At 39.4% G+C, this 27,398-nt stretch overlaps 1 protein-coding gene across 41 annotated transcripts in view; it reads left to right on the top strand.

Annotated features, from left to right (window-relative positions):
• Positions 1-27,398, top strand: part of PBRM1 (polybromo 1) — a 110,328-nt gene that overhangs the window by 79,161 nt on the left and 3,769 nt on the right. For 21 of the 41 annotated variants that reach the window (XM_055414004.2, XM_088831844.1, XM_055413999.2 and 18 more), the window contains 9 exons: positions 3,932-4,077; positions 6,859-7,016; positions 13,817-14,000; positions 14,798-15,008; positions 15,907-16,108; positions 19,448-19,612; positions 22,928-23,083; positions 26,096-26,166; positions 26,283-26,499. In XM_055414004.2, coding sequence (XP_055269979.1) covers positions 3,932-4,077; positions 6,859-7,016; positions 13,817-14,000; positions 14,798-15,008; positions 15,907-16,108; positions 19,448-19,612; positions 22,928-23,083; positions 26,096-26,166; positions 26,283-26,499 — 1,510 coding nt within the window. Of the gene's footprint in view, positions 1-3,931; positions 4,078-6,858; positions 7,017-13,816; positions 14,001-14,797; positions 15,009-15,906; positions 16,117-19,447; positions 19,613-22,927; positions 23,084-26,095; positions 26,167-26,282; positions 26,500-27,398 lie in introns of those variants that run through there. The other 20 variants (XM_055414024.2, XM_055414029.2, XM_055414031.2 and 17 more) reach the window with 4 other exon arrangements.

Raw genomic sequence — 27,398 nt, 5'->3', positions numbered from 1 at the left:
ATTCATCTGGATTGATGTCTTTAAATAGTCTCTCAAAATGATTTTTAAAAATTATATATCAAGCCTAAAGTGAAAGAAATTCCTTTGAAAGCCGTATACACGACATAGGTGCTTGCTTTATCATTATCTATATTTTTCTGAAAAGAACCAATATAACTAGACAAACAAAAGTAAAATATTGACAACTAAGAGGTAAAATTATTTTTTGCCGAGAATGGGGAGAAATTAACTGTGAAAAAATTTTGAATACAGAGAATTCAACAAGTAGAAATTTCAAAATCCACATATAAGTTAATAGCTTTCTTGTTAAGCACAACAGTAATTTCATAAGATTTTGAAAGTAAAATGAAAATGTTGAATAGATTTTAACAAATATTATAAAAAAATCTTGGAAGAAACTATCCAATTCACATTAACAACAACAAAAAATACACTAAGAAATTATCTTAAAAGGAGTATTATGGAACCTGTAGGAAGAAAAACAGTCTACTGAAAGGTCTTCAAGATTTACTTGAGTAAGTTGTTTTGAAACTTGACAATGCTATCATTCTTATGAAAGAATAAATGCATGACAGTCACAGGAAAAAGAAGAAAAACTGAAAGAGCAGTTGAGAGTGCTTTACCCTGCCAAATAATATTGCATTTTACAAAAATACGTTTTAAAAATATTGAGTTAGTTCAGAATTGATTAATGAAGGGAATAGGCTTTTCACAATTAAATCCAGACTATAAAGATACTCAATCATTCATTTTAGTTTTACATATTTTAACTTTTAGTTTCAAGTTATTTTAGACTTAACAGATGTGCAGAGTGCTTGGCAAAGACAGTACAAAGACATTCCTTATATTCTTCATTGAGCTTCTGCTAATGTTAACACCTTGTAAAGCATGGTACAAAGATCAAAACCAGAAAGTTAACATTAATACTGTTTACTAATCTAGAGACCTTACTCATTTTTCCCCTTTGTCCCACAGTTGCCTTTTCTCCTTCTAATTTTATTGAGATATAATTGACATATAGCATTGTATAAGTTTTAAGTTGTACTGCATAATGATTAGACTTACATACATCATGATAATGATTACAACAGTAAGTGTGGTAATCAACATCCATCAACTCATATAGGTGCAACATTAAAGAAATAGGAAAAAATTTTCCCCTTGTGATAAGAACTGTTAGGATTTACTCTCTTAACATCTTTCATTTAATGTTCAGCAGTATTAATTATGTTCATTATGTTGTACATTACATCCCTGGTACTTATTTATAACTAGAAGTTTGAACTTTTTGACCCCATAATCCAATCCCTCTTCCTCCTCATATCCTGCCTCATAACCACAAATCTGATCTCTTTTTGTGAGTTTGTGGATTTGAAGGATAATTAACCTATAATACTATGTTAGTTCCTGGTATACAATGTAATGATTCAGTATTTCTGTATATATTTCAAAATGATCACCATGATAAGTCTAGTCGTCATTTAAACAAACAAAGATATTATGTAATTATTCCCTGTGTTGTATATTTCATACCTGTGACTCATTTATAACCGAAAGTTTGTATAAATGCAGTATTTTAACTCAGCAGGAGAGGATGAAATCAAATGATGTTGGAAAAACTGATAGCTATTTGAAAAAAGAAGAAAAAACCACTTGAACTCATTTCATATTCCAAAATAAGTAAGGTATAAACATTAAAAAAGAAACATAAGTTACTAGCCTAAGTACATTTATGTTATTTACATATAATCTTTTATTTCTTTATAAGCTTGGAATGGATCCTTTATATATTTGATATAAAACCCACAAAAGAAAGAAAAGAGATCATTTTCTAGATTTACAATTGACAGTATCAGTTAGTTTAATGAAACAGTCTAGGACTGCTGTTTCTACAGTACAAGAACTCTTTGAAGTCTAGGAAAAAATCATACTAGAAAAATGGGCAAAGGATCAAATAGATCATTTATAGAAGATCAAAAAAACATAAATGTTTTAATCTAATAGTTTTTAAAATGCCCAGCAAATTGACAGTTCTCAAGACTAGTAATACACACAGCCTGGTGTGAGTGTGGGACAGCACACACTCATCTCCCATCAGTGGCTTTCTCTTTGACCCTGCTGCTTGATAACAGGGAATGCATTTACTCAACCCTAGGCCATACCCAAATGCCCTTGAATAGGAATTTGTCACATATCCATTCATATAATGCAAATGTGTGATCAGCAGAGGAATTAACAAGTTGCAGAATGGAATATGGTTCCATCATTACTCAGAAAAACCAAAAATGTGTACTTTATGTTTTATGTATGTGTAAACAACATGAAAAACTATAAATTGGTTAAACTGGGTGGTTATCCCTGGGGTTGAATCACAGAAAACTTGATTTTTAAATTTTGCATACTCTAATGTTTGAATTATTTCCAACAAATGCACTTTTTATATAGGGGGAAAGTAACACTTTTAAATTCTTAGTGTAAAAACAAGAAAAAAATTTTTTAATTTCTTCGAAAAAATATCCTTTTTAGTGTCATTAAAATGTTAAAAAGAGAAAAGGAGCTTGGGAAAGAACATGATATTTTGTACATTTTATCAGTATGTCTGGGAATCATAGAGATACTAATTTTAAAAGAGGAAATACCAGTGGAAATCAGTGTGGGAATTAAATTTGTTTTTGTTATTGGAGTTCATTAGTACCCCGTGTCCTGTGTATGAATTACTTTTTTTAGTCTCATATCTTTATTTTAATATTGCATTGCTAAAATATATCATACCAAGAAATTTTTAGAAGGATAACTAGAACAGAACCCATTCCTAAAATAAATATGTATTCTTAATCTCAGGGCTTTCTTTTTCACAGCTTCCGTTCCTTCTAGCACCCCTCAATCTAGCATATGTGTGATACCTCTCTCATTCTTAAGAATTTTCCAAGAAGTCCATTTCAGTATCACATTTAAAATCATAAAGATCAAAGCATTAAATCATCTGGGCATTCCAGCAGAGTTGTTTTTCCTTAAGTTTTAAGTTTTTGATGTTCTCAGGAAAATGCAGTAGAAAATTTGGGGGTTTTGCAGTTTCCTCAGTTTTTATATGTTTTAGAGCTTTTGTATTTAAAACACCTAGTGCTGTGCTCATTACCTGCTAGTTTCTCAGTAATTTATGTTTCTTAGTTTCATTAATCAGAAGTATCTTTTTTTTTTTGCCAATACTTTAAGAACAATAGTGAACATTAAGTGGTTTTATGAGCCAGGTGTTATTCTGTGTACTTAACATGGATTGTGTCATATAAGCTTCCTAACAACCCCATCTGATTTGCATACTGTCTTCGTTTTACAGATGATGAACCCAAGGCATAAGAGGTCAAGTAGTTTACCCAGTGTCACAGCAGTCAGTAGGTGACAGACCCTATAAATTATTCAAAAGCAGAGTATATGTGTTTCTGTCACAGAGGCTATACTGTTCCTTTTCATGTTAAAATAAATCAAAATGGTAAAATTTTTAAATCAATTGTTAATATGCAGAAATTAAGAGCTTAGTAAATATGGTGAAGAGGAAGTTTGTATAGTATTTGCAGTTGAATAAGGCTGTTTCTGAAATTAAGTCTTCATAGTTGGTTGTTGGTGGGTTTTTTTGGGGTTTTGTTTTTGTTTTTTTGGCTAAAGTCTCCCAAGAATGGGAAAAGGAAGGAGAGAGTAGTAAAAGGATCTTTGAATAACATTTTATGAAAATTAACTGGAAATTTAAAATAGATACAGTATTTGATAAGATTTAGTTTAATTTCAGTAACCTAAACTTTTGGTTTCCCGTTTATTAGTTTCTATTTATGGTTATTTTTTAAGTTAAAATGAAGGAAAGTCTGCTTTGCCTTCATACTTTCTCTTCCAACTCCTTGATTGTCAGCTCCCTGTCTTTAACCAGTTTCCTTTATCACAGGAGAAAGAAGATGTCCCTGTGGAAATGTCGAATGGTGAACCAGGTTGCCACTACTTTGAGCAGCTCCGGTATAATGACATGTGGCTGAAGGTTGGCGACTGTGTCTTCATCAAGTCCCATGGGCTAGTGCGTCCTCGTGTTGGCAGGTGAGCATTTTGAGATAAGAGAGGACAAGGTTTGGTTTGAGAGATTTGGTGCCAGTAGGAATTCATTACTGTTCATGATGAAGACCAAAGTCCCTCCCTTGGGAACATCACCTACTTCCTTTCACACCACACTCTCCTAGCTTATGCCTTTAGCCACACTTCCTCTCATGAATCCTGTTGTGTGTGTGTGTGTTTCTTTCTTTCTTTTTCTTTTCTCTTCCTGCCATTTACTGAACTCTTCAACCCAGAAATCTCCCTGCCAACTTCATATGGTGAACTCTTTTAGCTTATATTTGAAATAGCACTTCTTTAAGGAAGCCTTTCCTATCTCCTCAAGACTGGATTAGGTCCCCCTATTAACGCATTCTCAGAGCTCTTGTGTATTTCCTCCTCCTCAGAACACATATCAGTTATATTATCAGGCTTCCACACGAGACTGCAAATGCCCTGAGAGTTAGAGGCCCTCTCTTTTTGAGCAAAAAAGTCATATATACCTTTATATTCCCTGCTCCAAACATAGTGCATAAGGCTCAGATATTTGATAAGTAAATGGGTGAAAGTATGATTGGATGGCATAGAATAGCAGTAAAGGAGTTTAGGGAACAGGGCTGGGGAGTCGAGGATAGTAGTTAAGGAAAGAAATTGATTCCAAGAGATCTTGATGTAAGTCCTAGCCCTGTCGGTTTAATGTTCTTAGGCAAGTTATTTACCTCTCTGGGCTTCAGTTTCCTCATTGTATTTGTTCATCGTTTAGTAATTGTTTATTATGTATGTACTATTTGCTAGGTTCTGTAGATACATTAGTGAGTAAAAGAGACAACTATCCTTAGTCTGCTGGATCTTTTTTCTAGTAGGAAGACAAACTGTAAACAGGAGTAAGTAAAGTGTATGTGTGTGTGCGTGTGTGTGAAGTCACTCAGTCGTGTCTGACTCTTTGTGACCCCGTGGACTGTAGCCTACCAGGCTCCTCCATTTGTGGGCTTCTCCACGCAAGAGTACTGGAGTGGGTTTCCATTGCCTTCTCCAGGGATCTTCCCAACCCAGGGATCGAACCTGGGTCTCCCACATTGGAGGCAGATGCTTTAACCTCTGAGCCACCAGGGAAGTAAAGTGTATAGTACGTTAAATTATGATGTATGCTATGGAAAGAAACAGAGCTGGATATGGGAAATCGGGAGTGCCATGGTCAAAGTAGGGTGTTCAAAACTTTACATAGGCTGGTGTGTAAAGCCTCACTAAGAGTTCACAGTTGAGCCAACACTTAAAGGAACCAAGAAAGTGAGTAATGTGAATATCCAGGGAGAAAACTCTCCAGGAACAGAGAACAGCCAGTGCAGACTGGAGAGAGAAGCATGCCTGGGCTGTTCCGACCAGAGCTTGTGACAAAGGGAGTGGGCAATACCTGAGTTAGGTAGGAAGTACATGAGCCAGGGGATATAGTGCAAATTGTGTGAGGCTCAGAAACTACTGAAGGGACTTGGACCTTTACTGAATTAAATGAAGTACCATGGATTATTTTAAGTGCAAAAATGGCATTTTTTTTTTCCTCTGCACTCCATGGCATGTATGATCTTAGTTCCCTGACCAGAGGTCTAACCTGTGTCCCCTGCAGTGGAAGTGCAGCGTTTTAAATACTGAACCAACAGGGAAGTCCCCAGAAGTGACATCTGACTTAGGTCTTAGCAGAAAGGCTCTGTCTACTGATTATTAAGAGTAGACTGTAAAATGTCAAAGGTAGAAAGGCAAAATCTGCTAGGAGACTGTTGCAGTAATCCAGGCAAGAATGATGGTGTCTCAGGCCAGTAGTCAGATCCAGTTCTACAAATTAGATCCAGTTTTAAAAGGTTGAGTTAAGAGAATGTAGTCCCTGGTGGCTCAATGGTAAAGAATCTGCCTGCCAATGCAGGAGACGTGGGTTTGATTGCTGGGTTGGGAAATCCTCTGGAGAAGGAAATGGCAACCTACTCCAGTATTCCTGCCTGGGAAATCCCATGGACAGAGGAGCCTGGTGGGCTACAGTCCATAAGGTCGCAAAGAGTTGGACACGACTGAGCAACTAAACAGCAATAGCAGCAAAGTGTCCAGGAGAGAGAGAGGAGTCAAGAGTGACCCCTGCATTTTGATCTGAAGCACTGAAAGTGTGTATTAACTGAGATGAGAATGCGGCTTCACGTCTGGAACCTTGAGACTTTGGGAACAGTAATAATATCAACCTTACGGTGTAGTTCTGAGAAATAGTACAGTATCCTGCACAGAGCAGTCAGGTGTTTTTATTTTTTCCTAGGGAGATGGTCAGTGGCTTTCATTAGATTCTCATGAGGTAAAGGGGTATTAGATCTTGACCTACAAGAAGGTCATGAACCATGGCCTTAAAGGAATGTCTGCACTGATGTGATCTGACCCCAAATATTGATGATATGTGTGTTTATTCAGCTCACAGTCCAACTGATAGATGCTTTGTATCTCAGGAAGAAAACCTGGGAGTCAGCTTAAACTATTAAGTTGTATTCCTTGGTATTATGTTAAAAAAAAAAATTTCCCCCCTGAGATGAGTAGACAGATGTTCACTTCTTTTTTTCCCTAAATATCTTCTCATATGTTTAAAGGGGGAAAAAAAGAATCAAGAAAATTGTCTTATTATCAAAACAGTCAGTGAAACTCCTCTAAATATAGCATACCATTAAGTTTTTGGTTAGGAGAATGTTTGTTAGAGTAAGCCTTCAGGAATGAAATCCATCAGAATTCTAATTTAATGGAATTTCTGCATTTTTTCCTCCCAAGAATTGAAAAGGTATGGGTCCGAGATGGAGCTGCATATTTTTATGGCCCCATCTTCATTCACCCAGAAGAGACGGAACATGAGCCGACAAAAATGTTCTACAAGAAAGAAGTGTTTTTGAGTAATCTGGAAGAAACCTGCCCCATGACGTGTATTCTAGGTATGTATTCATACTTTTCATTTAATCACACTCATTCCACAGTTGAGTCATTACACACTTCTTCTGTCCTGGGCACTGTTCCAGGTGCTAGGTATATAGCAACAAAATAATCAAAATCTCAGCCTCTAACTGTGTGGAGCAGAGGCTGGGGAGTCAGTTAGTAAATTAAAATTAAATATATAGAACATCAGGCAATGAATGAGAATAAAGCAGAGTACGAGGATAGAGAGTAATGTTGCAGGGAGGTTCTGGTTTAGGTTATATGGTCAGCAAAAGCCTCTCTGGTAGGTGACATGAGAGTGGAGCCCTGAAGGAAGTGAGGAAGAAAACTATTCAATAAAAGCTATAAAAGAAAACTAACTGTAAAAGCTATTCAAATAGCTGCTGAGATTTTACTTCTTTTAGGCAGTGCAAACATCAGCTGCGAAGACCTTGAGGCAGAGTATCTGGGTGTGTTTGAGTCACAGTAAGAAAGCTCCTTACTTCTAGTAAGGAGACAAAGGGAGCCTAAAGGGGAGACTGAGGTGGTCTTTGGTTAGAGTGACTGCAGCTGTGCAGGGGGTCTGGTGGGGAATGAGCCCTCTCAGGTGACTGGGCTGTCAGTCATGGTAGGTCATGTGCAGGGATTGAGCTTTAACAGATAAGAGGTCTTATGAGGAGTCTGAACAAAGAGGCATGTGAGCCATCATGTGTATTAGAGGAATCACTGTGGCTGCAGTATGGGGAAGTGTTGTAAGAATAAGGTAGGAAGCAAGTAGAGCAATTAAAAGACATACTGTCTCTGTTGGATTAACCCTAGTAGTGTTACTGTTCCAGTTCCAGAAACATGAAGTTCTCTTGCTTTGGCTTCTGTTGAGTCATCCTCCTGAATGTGCAAAGTGCCATTCTGCTTCTGAGATCTAATTACATGGTTCATATACTGTCACCGTTTTCAGCTCTTGGTTTTCTTCTGGCCCCAAATTAACTCGATAACTTTTTACACTAGCTGCTATCTACATCTTTTTGAGTGGTTTTCCAAAAGGTTACTAGTCACAACTTTATATTGATTACCTATGGTTGTAAAGTTGAAGAAGCCACCATGCTTATGATCAAAAGGAAACTTGCAAATTAAAAAATATTTTATTTATATATTTGGCTGCCCTGGGTCTTAGTTCTGGTACGCAGGATCTGCTATCTTTGTTGTGGCATACAGGATATTTAGTTGCAGCATGTGTTCACTGACCAAGGATTGAATCTGGGTCCCCTGCAGTGGAAGCACAGAGTCCTAACCACTGGACCACTAGGGAAGTTCCTAAAAAGTACTTTACACTTAGGCTTTGGTTGCTTTAATGTTTATCTATATTGTTCTTTCAGAGAAGGCAATGGCAAGCCACTCCAGTACTATTGCCTAGAAAATCCCATGGATGGAGGAGCCTGGTAGGCTGCAGTCCGTGGGGTCGCTAAGGGTCGGATACGACTGAGCGACTTCACTTTCACTTTTCACTTTCACACATTGGAGAAGGAAATGGCAACCCATTCCAGTGTTCTTGCCTGGAGAATCCCAGGGACGGGGGAGCCTGGTGGGCTTCCGTTTATGGGGTCACACAGAGTCGGACACGACTGAAGTGACTTAGCAGCATATTGTTCTTTGGTGCTTTGAATTTTTTTCAGAATTGAATATGGTAATCATGTCTGAATGGCCAATAATTCAGTACATTTTCTCTTCCATTCTGGGGAGAGACAGCAAAGGCTAGTGAAGTTATTAAATCCTTCTTGAGTTTTGCAGCAGAGAAGGTCTTCCTTTTAACTTGTGCTCTGGAGCTTTACTTCTAGTGAGGAGACAGAGGGAGCCTAAAGGGGAGACTGAGGTGTTCTTTGGTTAGGACAACTATATCATTGATTGTTTTTTGGTTATTTTCCTAGTGATGACCCTGGGGATTACATCTTAAACTTTTGAAAATCTGATTTTGTACACTATACAAAAAACTCTGTTCCTCTATAGCTCCATCCCTTTCCTTTGTGTTGTCAGAAATTACCTTTTTGTACTTGGTGTGACCCGTTATCATAGATTTATAATTATTGCTTTATGCATTTGTCTTTAAAATCATATAGGTTGAAAAAAAGAATTTACAAACCAAAAATATATTGCCTTTTATATTTACCTGTGTAGTTACCTTTACTGATGTTTTTTATTTCTTTGTATGACTACAAGTTATTATCTAATGCCTTTTCATTTCAGCCTACAGGACTCCCTTTAGCATTTCTTGTAGGATAGGTCTGCTCACAACAATCTCTTCTCACCTTTTGTTTATCTGGAAATGTCCTAAGTCTTCCATTTTTGAAGGATGTTTTTGATGGATATAGAATTCTCCATTGGCAGTTTTTTCTTTCGTGTCTTTCATCACATTTGGGAAGTTTTTGGGTCACTGTGTCTTCAGATATTTTTTCCTGCCCTTTTCTTTTTCTTTGCCATCCAGGACTCCTATTTTGCCTGTGTGGGTCATGGTTAATGGTGTGCCTTGGATCTCTGAGATGCTCTTCATGTTTCTGTATTCTTTTTTTTCTTTCTTTCTCAGACTTTTCATGTTAATTTTCCTGTCTTCAAGTTTATTGTTTATTCTGTGTGTTTGTTGAACCCTTCTAATAAAATTTTCATTTTAGTTATTGTACTTTTCAGCTTCAGAATTTCTATTTCATGTTTACAACTTCTGTCTCTTTATTGATTCTCTATTTGGTGAGACATCATTCTGGTTTCTTTTAGTTCCTTGTCCATCATTTCCTTTAGCTCTTCCGGTGTATTTAAGACAGTTGATTTAAATTCTTTGTGTAGTAAGTTCAGTGTCTAAACTTCCTCAGGGACAGTTTCTGTTCATTTTTTTTTTTTAATCCTGTGAATGGGCCCTACTTACTTGTCTCAGGCATGCCTCTTAGTTTTTGTTGAAAACTGGATATTTTGAATATTACCAATATAATATAACTCTGGAAATCAGATTCTACCCCCCTCCTTATGTTTTGTTGTCACTGCTTATTGTGAGTTGTTATTGCTTGTTTAGTGACTTTTCTAAGCCACTTTAAAGACTGTATTTGTGTGTTGTCACTGAAGTCTCTGTTCTGCCAGGTTAGTGGTCAGCTAGTGATTTAACAGAGAATTTTTTAAGTGCTTGGATCAAAAAAAAAACAAAACCCACCCCAAATTCCCAGCCTTTGAAACTGCATAGTTCATCTTTGCTGGAGCACACATTCAGCACTCAGCCCAAAAAGTTCACAATTCTGCCTTTGTATTTACTGCCTGCTTGTGCAGGCCTTGACAGTCAGCTGAAGGTAAGAACCTGGGGCCTTTTCAGGTCTTTGCTGAACATGCACCTTGCCCGCAGCATGTTCTTGGCTTTCTAGATTTCCAGGAATATGTGGAAGCTTCTCCAGACTCTTATTCCTCAAAACATCTCACTTCCCAGTTTTTTCTCCCAAGCTTTTCAACATGTCTACTGTTTGCCCCAACTGATATCCTTTGCCAGCCCCAACTGGTGGCAGCTGTGTTTTCAACAAAAGCACTATAGCTACTTCCCTGCTACTTGGAAGTTGGGTAGCAGTTTGGAAAAAGTAAAATTGTATCCATCTCTCACATCACATCAGCTTCAAAATAAATTCCCAGATAAAGTATAGGCTTAAATGAACGTAGAAGTAGTAAAGATACCAAAGGAAAGTGATGGGGAAGAAATTTTTATAATCCTTAACATAAAACACAGAAACCATATAAGAAAGATTGATAAATTCAACTATATAAAAGTTTAAAATGTTTTCAGTTCAGTCAGTTCAGTTCAGTCACTCAGTCGCAAAGACAGGTGACAACTTTGGGAAAATACTTGCAGTTCCTATCATAGAAGAGGATCAAATTTCATTCATATATGAAGAACTCCTATTAAATAATTAGAAAAAAAGATCAACATCCAATAGGAAAATAGGCAAAGATTAATAGAGGGCAGAGAGAAGTTTATCAGTGGTTCTTAAAATATGCACAACCTAAGCCAGTAGGGAAATGTAAGTTAAAATTACCCAGATGCTACTTTCTTAAAAAATAAAGCATCAAATTGTCAAAGATTCATATGTTTACTAGTTGACAAGAATATAGGGAAGTGGAATTTGCCCACTTTGTGGTGGGTTTATGAATTACCATCACGAAGACTCTTGAGAGTCCCTTGTACCACCAGGAGATCCAACCAGTCCATTCTAAGGGAGATCAATGCTGGGTGTTCATTGGAAGGACTGATGCTAAAGCTGAAGCTGCAATACTTTGGCCACCTCATGCGGCGAGTTGACTCACTGGAAAAGACTCTGATGCTGGGAAAGGTTGGGGGCGGGAGGAGAAGGGGACGACTGAGAGTGAGATGGCTGGATGGCATCACCGACTCGATGGACATGAGTTTGAGTGAACTCCGGGAGTTGGTGATGGTCAGGGAGGCCTGGCGTGCTGTGATTCATGGGGTCGCGGAGAGTCGGACATGACTGAGCGACTGAACTGAACTGAACTGTGAAAGGTAAGTTTGATAATACCTATAAAAATGAAAGTATATGTACCCTTTGACCCAGCTTTTGTACTTCTAGATGTTTATTCCTCAGATGTATTCATTCATGTGCAAATTGATATATGTCTTAAAAGTACATCAACTTAGTCTTGCTTCAGTGAGAGCAAAAATTTGGAAAAGAAACTGAACATCCACCAGTAGGGAACTAGTTGAATAAATATATTAATACCAGCAGTGATCCTTAAAATATATTATTTTGCACCAAAATTTAGGCGTAAAACAATATGAGTGATAGGCTAACCACTGTAAGTCCCACAACTAACCATGTGTAAGTCCCGCAACTAAGACCCGACGCAACCAGATAAGTTGTTGTTGTTCACTTGCTCAGTCGTGTCCGACTCTTTGTGACCCTGTGGGCTGCAGCACACCCACTGACAGTACTGTACAACCATCAGTACTATCCGTTTCTAGACCTTTTCATCATCCCAAATAGAAACTCTGTACCCATTAAGCAATAACTACTCATTTCCATCTCTTCCAGCTGTTGATAAGCACTGTTTTACTATCAGTCTCTATGAATTTTGCCTATTCTGGGTACCTTATGTAAGTAGAATCATGCAAAATTTTTCCTTTTTGAGTCTGACTTATTTTACTTAGCATAAATAAAAAATTCTCAAAATTCATCCCTGGTGTAGCATGTATCCAAATTTTATTCCCTTTTGAGGCTGAATAGTATTTTATTGTATATATATGTAGCATTTTGTTTATTCATTCCTCTGTTGATGGACATTTGGGTAATTTCTATATTTTGGCCAGTTGTAAGTAATGCTATTGTGAACATTGGTATATGTGTATCTGAGTCCCTCCTTTCAATTCTTTTGTATATTTACCTAGAAGTAGAATTTCTGGATCAGCTTTCAGTTCAGTTCAGTTGCTGACTTGTGTCTGACTCTTTGTGACCCCATGGACTGCAGCATGCCAGGCCTCCCTGTCCATCACCAACTCCCCGGAGTTTACCCAAACTGATGTCCATTGAGTCGGTGATGCCATCCAACCATCTCATCCTCTGTCGTCCCCTTCTCCTCCTGCCTTCAGTCTTTCCCAGAATCAGGGTCTTTTCAATTGAGTCAGCTCTTCGCATCAGGTGACCAAAGTATTGGAGTTTCAGCTTCAACATCAGTCCTTCCAATGAACACCCAGGACTGATCTCCTTTAGGATGGACTGGTTGGATCTCCTTGCAGTCCATGGGACTCTCAAGACTCTTCTCCAACACCACAGTTCAAAAGCATTAATTCTTCAGCGTCTTCTCCAACATCACAGTTCAAAAGCATCAATTGTTCATCACTCAGCTTTCTTTCTTTATCCCAACTCCCACATCCACCTGCACCATTTCACATTAGCAGCAGTGACATATAGTGGTTCCAGCTTCTCCACATCCTTACCAACACTTGGTATTTTTTGGAAGTTTCATTTGGCTTTTTTCCCTTCATAATAGCCATCGCAATGAATGTGAAGTGGTATTTCAGTTTTTATTTGTATTTTCCAAATGATTAATGATGTGAGCATCTTTTCATGAACTTATTGGGTATTTGTATATCTTCTTTGGAGAAATGTCTATTCAGATCATTTGCCTGTTAAATTTTGAGTTATTTTATTATTGCTGATTTGTCAGAGTTCTTTATATATTCTGGATATTAGACTCTCACAAGAGATATAATTTGCAAATATTTCCCACTATTCTATATGCTGTCTTTTCACTTCGTGTCCTTTGAAGCACAGAAGTTTTTCATTTTGATGAAGTCTAATTTGTCTTTATTTTCTTTAGTTGCTTGTGATTTTGATGTCACGTTTATGAAACCATTGCCTAATAGAGGGTCACAAAGGTTTATACCTACGTTTTTCTTCTGTTTTATAGTTGTGTCTCTTACATTAAGGTCTCTGATCCATTTTGAATTAATTTGTGTTTGTGGCATATAGTAGGCTTCTAGCTCCATTCGTTTGCATGTGATAATCCCGTTGTTCCAGCAGTGCCTGTTAAAGAGTCTGTTCTTTCCCCAATTGAATCATCTTGACACCCTTGTCAAAAATCAGTTACCTGTAAAAACTCAGTTATATGGATTTATTTCTAGACTTTTAATTCTAGTCTGTTGATCTGCAAACCTATGCCTACATCTGCTTATACCCTTTAAATCTTCTCATTTTAATCTTGTGAATATATTAATTTAAAAGTTTAAAATAATTGTTATATATGACCACAGTAACTCCTTCAATTTCTCTCCAAAATTTTTCTCTTTCAGGAAAATGTGCTGTGTTGTCATTCAAGGACTTCCTCTCCTGCAGGCCAACTGAAATTCCAGAAAATGACATTCTGCTTTGTGAGAGCCGCTACAATGAGAGTGACAAGCAGATGAAGAAATTTAAGGGACTGAAGAGGTTTTCACTCTCTGCTAAAGTGGTAGATGATGAAATTTATTACTTCAGGTAAAGCTGAAAAAACTAAGGAAGAAAGAGCACTTCATCTTCTTTGATATCAGAAAAACTTATATATAAAAATTGGCATAGTCCAGGATGGGTTTTTATTGTTTTCCATTAGGTCTTAAACTGGAGCAACAGACATTTCAAATAGAATATATTAATTAATTTAATTAAATATTAAAGGAAAATCCTCATAATCTGCTGAGATGTGGTGACTGCCTGAACAGTCCTCTTTGTGTAGACTTCAATAAGTGTAATACGGGGGCAGAAATCTTTGGTTCTGGTACATAATCAGTCTATTAAGAGATTGTATAGTTCTCTAAACTACGAAAGTTCTTCTTAGTATTTATAGGCAACTAGATCTCAGCTTTGAATCCAGTGCTTTTGTTGGGTATTCAGCAGAATCCCTTAAAAACACACATCTGAGAACTTCCCTGGTGGTCCAGTGCTTAAGAATCCACCTTTCAATGCAGGGGATGCAGGTTCAATTCCTGGTCAGGAAACTAAGATCCCACATGCCACACGGTGACTAAGCTCGCACACTGCACTAAAGATCCCGCATGCCTCAACTAAGACCTGATGTAGCCAAATAAATAATTTTTTTTAAAAAGTAAGCATCTGTAAGTAGATGTGACTTTATAAATATATGTTTTAATTATTTCCCTTGTGGACTTAAGAGTGGACAGAAAGTTGGTTCTAGGTATTAAAGCAGAACAGTGCTTTCCAATCCATCCTGGAGTAGCGTCAGGTGATTTCATTTTATTTATTTATTTATTTGTTTGTTTTTATGTCCCTTCTTCTAGAAAACCGATTGTTCCTCAGAAGGAGCCCTCACCTTTATTGGAAAAGAAGATCCAGTTGCTAGAAGCTAAATTTGCTGAGTTAGAAGGTGGAGATGATGATATTGAAGAGATGGGAGAAGAGGACAGTGAGGTCATTGAGCCTCCTTCTCTACCTCAACTTCAGACTCCCCTGGCCAGTGAGCTGGATCTCATGCCCTACACACCCCCACAGGTGAAGATGGCGGGTTCCTGTTACTTGTCTTATTCCTAGCTCTGGTTTGCAGTAAAAAGAAAGGAGACATCCAGCCCCTCTGTTATGGGAGCTTCAACCTAGAATTCTTCAAGAAGGAACAGATTTTTAAATTTTTTCCTTTCTTGATACCACTAATAATTTAAAATGTAGTATCTTTATATAAAAGTTTCATAGATAGCTGGCTTTAGTGGTAGGTTTAGTTAGAAAGCTCTCCTTGTCTTGTATTGAAAAAAAAATGAGGAATTGCTGCTGCTGCTGCTGCTGCTGCTAAGTCGCTTCAGTCGTGTCTGACTCTGTGTGACCCCATAGACGGCAGCCCATTAGGCTCCCCCATCCCTGGGATTCTCCAGGTAAGAACACTGGAGTGGGTTGCCATTTCCTTCTCCAATGCATGAAAGTGAAAAGTGAAAGTGAAGTCGCTCAGTCATGCCCGACTCTTAACGACCCCATGGACTGCAGCCCACCAGGCTCCTCCATCCATGGGATTTTCCAGGCGAGAGTTGGATGATGAGGAATTGCATCATCCTCTTACTCTAGCTTTTATTGCTCATACCTTTTTAAGTCTCTTTCTTTAGGACCCCATCTTTTGGTTAAGGTGATCCCTATAGGTATTTTCTTCTCATTTAGAATTTTCTCAAGCCTTGATTGTGAGGTCACCATTATAGATTGCAGTCATGGAATTCAGTGGAACTTCCATTTTTCTTATATGGTCAGAGGCCAGAAATAGCTGTGTTTTGAGTAAGAAAATAGTCAACTATAAACTGAAGATGTCTGTAGAAGAGTAGCTGTTGAATTGTACATTTTTGGCTTACAAAAACCTTTAGTAATTGACGAGATGCAGTGTTCTGATGCATTATAAGAGCTTTCTATCTTACAGTCTACACCCAAATCTGCCAAAGGCAGTGCAAAGAAGGAAGGCTCCAAACGGAAGATCAACATGAGTGGCTACATCCTGTTCAGCAGTGAGATGAGAGCTGTGATTAAGGCCCAGCACCCAGACTATTCTTTTGGGGAGCTCAGCCGACTGGTGGGAACAGAGTGGAGAAACCTTGAGACAGCCAAGAAAGCAGAATATGAAGGTAAATAGAGCGTAGGCACAACTGTCTAAGCTTTGTAAGCGAGGGGGTGTTTTCAGCAGTGCACGAGCTTAGGTTGAATCTCTTGTTCTTACCACTTGCACATGAACTTTGTGTTGGGGGCTGTCTCAAATGGCTCCCATCCAGCAGTTTAAGTGTCAGCCTTGTCCCAGCTGAGCAAGTGCTGCCTCTGACTTGGCCTCTGATCCTAGTGTGTTGTTTTTTGTTTTTTTTTTTTTCAAAAATTTCTCAAATATTTAGCTGTTAAAAAAATTGCATGATTTTTTTTATTTCATTAAGTCCTGTAAGCACACATGTGTTGAGCTGGGGAATGATTGTACAAGGATGTTAGATACAATTTTAGTTAAAATTTCATCTGAGACAGGGCTTTTAAAATCAGTGATCTTCTATTATGGCTCTTGACAAGCCATATAAACTCCAGGCTGAGTCTTGGCTGAAGCGCCTGGTTTTCTACGCCTTTCCTGGCCTGTGCTGCATTCATAGCTACTTTTAAGGTACTTGGGTTCTCTTTGATAAAGCTCAACTGCCTTCATTTTCCTTTTACTCTATAATCAGATTATTTCGGGCTGTGAGCTATCATTCACGGATTTGGTGGTTCATAGCCATTAGGGACAGATACTTGATAGAGATTTTTTGTTTTTTAATTTTAGGCATGACTTTAATAAGGAAATGAGTAGTAAACATTAGGTTAGGCAGGACGATTCCCCTCAGAGCTGTATTTTTTTCATTTGGAACTGTATACAATGCTTCATGTTGACAGTTTAAAGCCCTCTCTCAATTGACCACAGTGATCACCGTTATCCTTCTTGACGGGGTCCAAACCCATTATTTTCCAACGAGCATAAATTAATTATCAAGGTTGCCTCCTTTATTAAACTTTATGGAGTTTCCAAAGAAACTCCTTTTTTTAAAAAAAAAGTCTACTCTTTTCATTTTTTTATATAGTTGATTTTTAAAATTATCTGACAGGCTTCCCCAAGGATCTTCTATAGAATCCTAATCCTACAAGATGTTCAGCCAGAAAAGATTTGTGGCAAAAGCAGTTGGAGAAGCATTCCAAACACTTTCTCTCTTGGAAACTTACAGTGCATATTGCCATATTAAAGTCTTTAAACCTGCCGTTAAGAGCCTATTTTTTTTCCACCTGGCATTTTCTGAAACTTGATCAGGTATTCGTGTAATATCTGCTAATATCCTGAAGAACTAATATTTCATGGAGCATTCTTTGAGAAATCATAGTTCTATAAGAACCTACAACCTTGGAGAGCATTGGTATTTCTAACCATAAGACCCAGATATATCGCTCAGTTGGAGGAGTGTTTGAAATGAAGCTCACACGACTATAAAGCCTGGTCCAGGACAAAATGAAGCCAGTACTGCATGGCTGGTTACTTAGAGTGTGAACAAGAGCGAGAAATGTGTCTGGAGATAAAAATGCTGGAGCCAAACTGAAGAGAAGGAAGAGTGACGACTTCTGGGAAATTCTCCCAGATTCTAAGGGGAGTCTGAAATTCAGTGAGAACTTAGCGAGAGAAGTTATGTGACTCACCAGTGTCTGCCTGAGACACCAAGTCTGAGCTTGTAGTGGTCTGACCCACTCAGTTCAAAACCCAAAGTTTGGAGTTTGGCTGACTTCATTTAATAATTCTCTTTTCTAAGACAGCCTAACTGGGCTCCTCCCAGAAAGAACCAACAGGTCCAGTATTCCATCCCAGGCCTGAACTTTTGTTTTTTCAACTTCATTTTTTTGCTCTCCCATTTTACTGTTTCATTTGTGTAATGAAAATATGAACTTAGTGTGGGGGTCTAGGTCATCAGTGTTTTGCTTTTTTTATTTTGTTTTTTAAACGCTAGTTCAAGGAAATGGGTTATTAAAATGGCCTTTGTCCCTCACGCTCACTGTGCAGAGGATCTGTAAACTGGGACAGTGTAGTGAGTGATGACAAGTCTCTGCAGGTAAAACTGCCACAGCCAACGAAGCTTTGACTTGCTTGACTTTCACATTCTTACACAAAGGAAGACTGGAACCGTTGCTTCTCGATGCTCTTTAAAGCCATGGAATGTGAGCTGTCTGTCCCTTCCTTATATCAGCCAGCGGTAGCCTTTTGAATTCCATGTTGGAGGGTTAACATGTGGCAGTTGGAGTTTGATGCCGGGAAATCAGGGCTGCTGCTGGTTCTCTCTGTATTCTTGGACAAGTCACTATCTGTCTCCCAGTCTCAATTTGTCCATGTGAAGAGTGGAAAGGATTTCCTATTTATGAACGGTGAAGCAAAGTCAACCTTTATTGTGGGCGCTTTGGTAATGCACATTTCTAGAGTTCGCTAGTCAGTGTCCAGCCTTGCCAGCCCCCGAAAAGACTGGGAATTGTGATTGTTGGTGCTGCTGGCCATGGAGATGCAGAAAGAATAGCTCCGAGGAGTGAGGGGTGTAGCAAGGATGTTCCACAGCCCAGAACTGGCACACAGGCTAATGCTCCTCTCGCATTTTGGATGAAATAAGTATGAATTCTGAAACTTTGGCTGATTTAGGATGACTTATGGTCAGTATTGAACTCAGCTTCAGGAAACCTGGTTCTGTCCGTACATTGTCCATTGCTTCATATGTGTATACATATTATTTCCTGCTTCTGATGACTGTAGCCTGGAGTATCATGCATTTTTTTCCCTTGGGGTTTATTAAATGTGACCTCTTCACTTCATTAGAATGTACAAATTAGTGTTTATTTTCCTAAAACCTTGTGGAGGAGGCAGTAAGCTACTTTTCCCTTACAGAGTTAATTTTCTTCAGCTGCTAAACCCCATGACACTAATGACAAGAGTCCTCAAATCTTAGTAAAATTGGGTGCAACATATCAGGAAAATATAGTAAGTAACAATTGTGCCAAAAATTATAATGGGCCATGGAATTGCTTCATGTTGAAATTTTTTAAAAATTTGTAATGCTATTAATACTAGAATAATGGTAGCGCTTCTCATCTTCAGGGTGCCTTGTGAGATTAACCACGTTGGTTATGCTGGTGACATTTTTAAATAAAATCTGTGCTTTCTGAATGTGTGTTGCAGTCTTAACATTCTTGAAATCTTTGCAGACCAGTTCTCAAGATGGGATAGGAAAGCTGGACTCTAGGTTACCGAGTGAAATCGGCCCAACTCCTGTGTTGAGACTAGTCATCTACTGTTCCTTCCATTGAGACAGAACTGTTGCCTGTTTTTTTTTTGTTTTTGTTTTTGTTTTTTAACTAGTCCTGTTGAATGCAATGGATGGTATTTTGAATTCCTGGGTTAAAAACAGAATTGAAAATCTGAAATGCCTTTACAGAGCGGGCAGCTAAAGTTGCTGAGCAGCAGGAGAGAGAGCGAGCAGCACAGCAACAGCAGCCGAGTGCTTCTCCCCGAGCAGGCACCCCTGTGGGGGCTCTCATGGGGGTGGTGCCACCACCAACACCAATGGGGATGCTCAATCAGCAGTTGACACCTGTTGCAGGTAAAAACAGGAGCTAAGACCATTTTTTTTTCCACTTTAAGAAATTCCTTCATTTTTTTTTTTTTTTCTCCAACGAGGAGTAGGCCATAGTTTCTAGGCTCTTCTCATGACAGATTCAGAGTTTGAATCATCTATGTTGTCCTTATATCGCCTTTCCCTTATGGGCAATGCCTCCCCTCTGCCCCAGAAATGGGCCCTGGGCCCAACCCTGGGAATTGGTAGAGAGCAGCTCTCCCCTGGCTGTGGGCATGGTCTGGCGATATTCTGCACCCGAGACTGCTCTGGATAGAGTTCTACAGCAGAAAATATAAACAGACCCCGGAAACTAGTCTTTAGGAGATGATGATTTTCCTGTCTCATCCCAGTATTCAGTTTGCCTTGTTCTGCTGCAGCCATCCTTTAGAAGACTGACCATTTAAAAGGATTTTTGACAATGAATTGTAAATCCTTTCTTGGTCACCAATGTGCATGACTGCTAAGTAGAATACAAAGTCCTTATTCAATTCATTGTGCCCACTCTGTAATGCTTTTCTATTTAATTACATTAAACTGCATTTTCTGTTAGTATCCCAGTCACATATTTTTCCAAAAAGAAAAGAAAATGATGAATGTGGTTTGCTTGCGTGTGTTGTCTCTGGTTCTGGTAGCCATGGCAAAATTGGCCATTCTTGAATTGAATACTCTTGTCTGACATGTCTCCAATGAGAAGCCTGCAGACCACTTTTCCGGTCCCTCTTTTGTGATCTCTCTAAGCCTGGTGAGGTCCATCCAAGCTGTGTTTCTTCTTAAGCAAGCAGTCCGACCTCTTTGCAGGGAGTCCAAGATAGTGTTGTTCAAGACAAGCTCATTGGGATGCTGTTTCTGTTTTCACTTTTTTTTTTTTTGCTTTTTAAGGCAGAGTAGCATAGGATAACTTTTCCATTGTTGCTCCTACCTTTTGTGATGGCAAGTTCTCAGATGCACTATCGCTGAGCTCAGCAGTTGCACTCGCCAAAGCACATCTGAATCATGGCTTTCAGTACTCTCAGTGTAACTGATGTTGATCTAACAAATCTCATAATCGCCTGCTCTATTCCATGGCCCATTTTGGTTAATGGGGTTCCAGAGGTTTTTAGAAATCAGACCTTGAACATGGGGACTTTGAAAGTTAGAATTCCCTCATTGACATTCTCTTTTGTTCTATTTGATGTGTGATATTCTAGCACTGTGCCCTTGACTAAAAAGCCCAGGGACACATTAACAAAATGAATTCAAACAGCTAAAAACATTAAAAAAACAGCAGCTGCAGCATTTTAGCTCCCTGTTGGGGAATGACTTCATAGAACTCTGATGGGTGAGGAGGGCGGGCCCCTTCCAGAAAGCCCCTGCTCCATTATTAAGCATATGGTGCCCAGACCTCTGGGCCATGGGAGTGCAGGGCAAGCATTCTCTACAGGAACCAGTCTTTGGTCCACAGCAGGAATTTTGTCACTAAGAGGGTGATTTTTTTCACGGGTTTACAGGTTACATAGTGCCTGATTCTTAGCCTTGTTGCTGTCCGAGACCAGCTTTGCTTCCAAGCATTGAAGCTCATTTGAACACATGTGACTGGGATAATAAATGCCAAAGTACAGTTTAATGAAGACAAGTGTCATGTCTTTCGGTTCTTAATAATTTCTTCAACCACAGCCTGTGTAGGCTGCGTTCAGATGGGCTTTTGTAATTGAAAGCAAAGCCTCCTAACATTCTTAAATTCCCACCTACTTATCCCTAAAACCTCTCTGGTGGTAATGGTTAAAAGACAGTTTGGTAGCGTTGGATCTCCTCATAATTAAGATTATGGTGTCTGTTCTTTACTCTCTGAACTCTACTTTAAGAAAAAGGAAATTCATAGTCCTAGTTTATGTACAGAGGTATTGTTATTTAAAACTTATTTTAATCGTTTGTGTAATTGTAGGTTTCTTACCTTAGATATGACCAATGAGGCAAGCTGAATCAATCTCAAAAGAGTTTTCAGTAATTTTATAGCGTCAAGGACTAAAAATAAATACCTCTCAAACAATTCTTCAGGGAAAGTCAAAAAGTAAAATTCTTAGAATCTGCAGTTTTCCACTATATCTAGAACCCTTCTGTAATACATAGAGAATTATATAAAAATGAGGTTTGGCACCAATTCCTCAATGCTCCCTTTGTGCAAGAAACTGTGACCAAAGATGATTGCATTTTGGGGGGAGCCTTGTGTTTTGTTCATTGTGATCATTTCAAATCCCAGAAAAAAATCAATTTGTTTTTCTTGATTAAAAAAATGTCATGTGGCTTTAAAGTTCTTTTGATAGGTGAGTCTTTGACATTTTGAAATTTTCTTCTTCCTTTCACTCTTTTTGCCAAAAATACTTGTTTCTTGAAATTCTTCCCTAGCTAGCAGAAAGTATTTTGTGTTTTGACGATGCATTTTGAAAATAAAGGAATGAAAACCTCTGTTCAGAAAAGTTTTGTACCTCCTTTAAGATGTTCCCTGTTAACTGAAGGTCTGTGAGGACGTTTGTGCGCTTGGAGACAATGATGACAATTGGCATTTTCTCATGTCAGCAGAGCCTGATTCTCCAGCTGTTCCTCCTAAGGTCTGCGCACAAGCTGCTGAGTGACCTGGGCTTAGGTTGGCCCGGGGGGCGGGGAGGGGAAGGTTTTACCTTTGTTTTATCATGTTTTGAAATCTAAAGATGAAGCCAGTCATTGTGATGGCTCTTAGCTGTTCCCCAGCTCAAGCATGCTCCATTCTTACCAGCAGTGGTGGGGCTAGAAGGAGGAGGCATGGACACAGAAGTCTTGAAAACTTCTTGCCCACCTCCCCCTGTGCTGGAGAACCATGCTTTGTGATCAGGGCTGTGCACCTCATCTCCTCCATTTCAGTTTCCCCTCATGTGTACCTGTGATAGGCATATGAGTGTGGGCATAGTGGAATGATGGGGTTTATACTGTTGAGTAGAATCACAGTAGACAGAACTGGTCACTCTGTTTGAACAGCTTGCAATAATCATGACCTTGGGAAGGCTGTCTACTTCTCTTTATTATTTACTGAAAACATGCAGTGTATTTATCCCAGGGAGAATAACTACAAGTAATAATATACTAAGTACTAATTCATCCAGAAATATATTTCATATTTGTAATGTTTTATTTTGTTCATTATTGCAACAAAATAATTGCACTAATTGTTATATCATGCAGTACTAAGGGCGCTTTATTCATTAGTAGTGCATGTGGAGGGGGGTTGTTATTACCTAGTTCATGTTGCATGTTAATGATGCATGTCTGAAATTTGTTGTGTCCTTCAAGGCATGATGGGTGGCTATCCGCCAGGCCTTCCACCTTTGCAGGGCCCAGTTGATGGCCTTGTTAGCATGGGCAGCATGCAGCCACTTCACCCTGGGGGGCCTCCACCCCACCATCTTCCGCCAGGTGTGCCCGGCCTCCCGGGCATCCCACCACCGGGTAAGAACTTCATCCTCATTCACTCATTAATCTCATCTTCATATTCTCTTTTTCCTCCCTCAGCCATTTGTTCCAGGAGGTACCTGCTGCCCATGTGGGCAGGCCTTCCCTCACTGAGAACCCCAGGGATGTCAGCTACAGGACCTGTCCTGTGTGTTGAGCAGGTGGCTCAGCACCTGTGCCCTTGAGCACTGGCTGCCTAGCAGCGGCACAGGACACATGACAAGAAGCTAGACTCAGCAGATGAGGGGGCAAGAGGTGTGCTCTGGAACCCCTCAAACGGTTCGGCATATGCTCAGAAAGCAGACACAGCCTAGACAGTCATGGTCTGCTCTAGTGAATGAAGTTTCCCAAATGGCTAGTTCAGAGTCACAGATGAAAAGCAGTTTTTGCTCCTGAGTCCATTTCTTCCTCTGGTTCAGTTCTTATCTCAAAGGGTCTTTTGTATAGAGTCCTTGCTCCATCTTCTGCTTTTCAAACAACACCTCCCCTCTAAGGGGATTACAGAGTTGCTAATATAGGACTCTTCAGAAACTCTTCAGTCAGTCCTTCTAGGAACAGAAAGGATGGAGAGAAAGAACTTGCATTGAACTAGTTTTCTGTGTCCTAGTCCCTGAAAAAGCATGCATGACATAGCATTTAAAGAACAGCATAGTCCACCCTGGTAACTGTATAGACACTGGTTCATCTGTCAGCAGAAGCTCAGAAGTTATGTCATATAGAAACATATAAATGGAGTTCAGAAATAGGTACAGTTTTACTTTATAATTAATTAGCAAATTGAAGGATTATTATGAAAGGAAAAAATCACCAGTTCCCATCATATGCAAAAAAAAAACTAACCCTTAGACATAATCTAGTTGGAGGGAAAGTGGCCTTAGGGTGACTTGGAATAGCATTTGATCTATTATCCAAAATATTAGCTAAAGAGCTGGCCCAGATGACAGAATATAGAAACATTAGATTTGCTTATAACAGTCTTGGCTGTACCAATCCCGCAGCTATGAAGAGTTCCAAACGATGCTTCACAGGGTGTGCCCCGCAGTACGTAGGGTGAGCCAATCTGGTGGCTTGGCCTAGCGTCTCCAGTGACCCTCTTGTGATGGGAGTGTTGCTTAGAAAATGGCCATAACTCCCAGAAATGTTTGATGCAGACCTAACCTTAGGAAGAAACGTTTGTGGGAGTGGGTGTTTCATTATGGAAGTGGTGGACTATGAGTGAGTTGGATTATAAGTGTCAGTCATAAAATGGGTGTGCCCCTGTGGCAGGTAGAATTGGCTTTAATTCTGTGCCCTGTCCCCTTGGAGTGTCTGAGCAGTCAGATGAAGCTGGAGGTGACCCCCAGGTGTGTGTATTATTTGGTAGGAACCACACCTAAGTCCCGTACCCTCTAGGTGACCAGTCTGTTGGTGGGTATTGGGGAACAGATGTTTCCCTGTCCCCGTTCTCCAGATTCTAAATGCATTTGAAGAAAGCATAACATACCTGATGACAGGGAGACAGGGAAGAACCTCTCTTAGTGTCTACCCACACATGTCCGAGCAGGCTTCAAGGAGAGGAAGTTTCATGAACTCCTTTGGTGAGTTAGCCCACAGTCTCACCAGCTGCCCCATGGCATGGCATTTGTAACCAGGAAGCAAAGGGGGTTGGTTGCTGCTTTGTTTGTGCTGCCCTGCAAAGATTGATACAGACAGCTCAGGGAGCCCCCAGTGGTTTGAAATACAGAGTGCGTCAGTGTCCTGGCGGGGTTGGGGGGCAGGGGTTAATAATATGTTGCTGGAACAGCAGCTTACCCACTGCAGCCTCTTCACTCACTCACAGATAATCGCTAGGATCCTACTCTTATGATCCAGGTACCCTTCTGGGTCCTTGGAATATCAAAATCCCTGCTTTGTAAACAGAAAGTTTGTTTTCACTTACTATTTTCTCTTTAACAGATGTGTAATACTTCTTGATATTTAGCAGATCTGAACCTTAGAATAGTGAGTCAGTTCTGCCTGGTCAAAATAACACCATTTTGAATCCAGAGAAACTATAGAATACAAAGCTAGCTCTTACTCATCCTTCTGTGCAGCTAGCTGGACTTGTTTAAGGTTTAAACAACATCTCACCAGGGTTTTGGTTGTATTAATATTTTGTTAGTTTTTAGCGAACTGGGTCCCTTGCCTGTTTCTCTGTTTTTATGAGACTAGAAAATGGATGATCCTGAGATTAAAATAGCCCCAGATGCTAAATTTAGGCTATCGCATTATTATCAGCCAGGACGTATGAGACAGAAATTGCTTATGAGGAGTCACAAGGAGAAGTTTATACAAGGACCAGATGTAGTGAGACCGTGGAGTCTTTCTCTTTCCCTTTGTCATTTTGCATTTGTTTGCTAGCACCAAGGGCTGCCCTACTTCCAGATGATCCCTTTTCAAAGTGCCGCTCTCTCAGGGCAGTGTCCCCTCTCTGCCAGCATCAGTGACTCCAGTCAGAACCAGAGTGCTGATAACCTGTGAGGGGACAGCAGGAATGTGCCCCCAGCCTCCACAAAGATCACTGAAGTATGTACTTGCACAGCCTTTTCCCGTAGGTCTCTGCTGTCCCAACACACTGCATGCAGCTGAGCCTAGTTGCAGTGCTCTTACTGCTGAAATTAAACACAGGCTTCAGGTGCTGGAAACTGTGTTGTTGAAAGATAAAGGCCTTGAAAATAGAGTCGTATTCTGACTATAGCTTACCCAGGGGAACGTTAGAATTCTCTGCAGAGTTCAAATTATTTCTCAGCCATGAGTAATTAATGTACATCTGACAAACTCTCCTAGCTTTGTATTTAGAGTACCTAGAAAACAAAAGAACATGAATTTTCTGTATGATGTTACATCCTGTTTTGGGTGCTTAGGGTTCCTGTCCACAAAGACTCAGCGCAGTGATCATAGGTTTGCATTTTAAATGACATTTCTTATCAGACAGTTTTTCAGTCTTCTCATCCCAGAACCTCTAATTGTGCGTGTAATTCTGAATTATAGGTGTGATGAACCAAGGAGTGGCCCCTATGGTAGGGACTCCAGCGCCAGGTGGAAGTCCGTATGGACAGCAGGTGAGCCTCCAAATTGGATCTTCTAGGACTCAACAGAATTCAAGTTACCCTTTTTCTCAGAGCATGGGCTAAGTATTCCCCCCCCCGCCCCTTACCATGTATCTGTGCTCTTTCAGGTAGGTGTCCTGGGGCCTCCAGGGCAGCAGGCACCACCTCCATATCCTGGCCCACATCCTGCTGGCCCCCCTGTCATACAGCAGCCAACAACACCCATGTTTGTGGCTCCCCCACCGAAGACCCAACGGCTTCTCCACTCAGAGGCCTACCTAAAATACATTGAAGGACTCAGTGCTGAGTCCAACAGCATTAGCAAGTGGGACCAGACTCTGGCAGGTAAGGAGAGGTCTTTCTGAAGAAGCCTTTTAAAAATCTATGCTTTATCAAAGTCCTCTTGCTGCTATTGACATATTATAGGATAAGTGTCCATTGTTCTTATACAGGCATACCTTGTTTTATTGTACTTTGCCTTACTGCACTTCTCAGATACTGGGTTTTTTTACAAACTGAAAGTTTGTGGCACCCCCATAAGCAAGTCTCTCAGCACCATTTTTACAATAGCATGTGGCCACTTCATGTTAACATTCGTGTTAACATTCTGTGTTAACATTTTGGTAATTTCCACAATACTTCCAACTGTTTCATTATTATTACAATTGTTATGGTGAATCTGTGATCAACAGTCTTTGACATTACCATTATAAAATGATTACAACCTGCTGAGGACTCAGATGATGGCTGATAGTTTTTAGCGATATAGTCTTTTAAAATTAAGGTACCCGTGTTGCTTTTTTAGACCTGATGCTATATTACACACTAAATAGGCTATATATATAATATACAGTATAGTATAAATGGAACTTTTACTTGGGAAACAAAAAAAAATTAATGTGATTTGCTTTATGGTGATCTGGAACCAAACCTGAGGAAGGCCTTTTTAAATAAAATGTATATTTAGCTGAAGCATTTGAAGTTTTGTGTATTGATATCATGTACTGAAAATGTTTTTTTTTCTGAGTTTCAAAGCTTCATTTTATCATAAGTATCAATGCTATCTCAATAAGTATATTCTGAATTTTTTCAACTATTTTTCAGGCATTTGGGCATAGTATAGATGCATTTGGGCAAATTAAAAATTATTTCGTCTCAATTTTTTAAAAAGATAAAAGTATTATTGGAAGACATGTTTCTAATCTGTCAAGTTACTCATTTAGTTCAGCAGGCTTAATATATTT

This window comes from Moschus berezovskii, chromosome 24 (genome assembly GCF_049115385.1).
Source record: "Moschus berezovskii isolate FMDL1 chromosome 24, NW_MosBer_1.0, whole genome shotgun sequence".
NCBI classification, from domain to species: Eukaryota; Metazoa; Chordata; class Mammalia; order Artiodactyla; family Moschidae; genus Moschus; species Moschus berezovskii.
The sequence above is the reverse complement of the archived record's forward strand: the minus strand, read 5'-3'. Positions and strand labels throughout refer to the sequence as shown.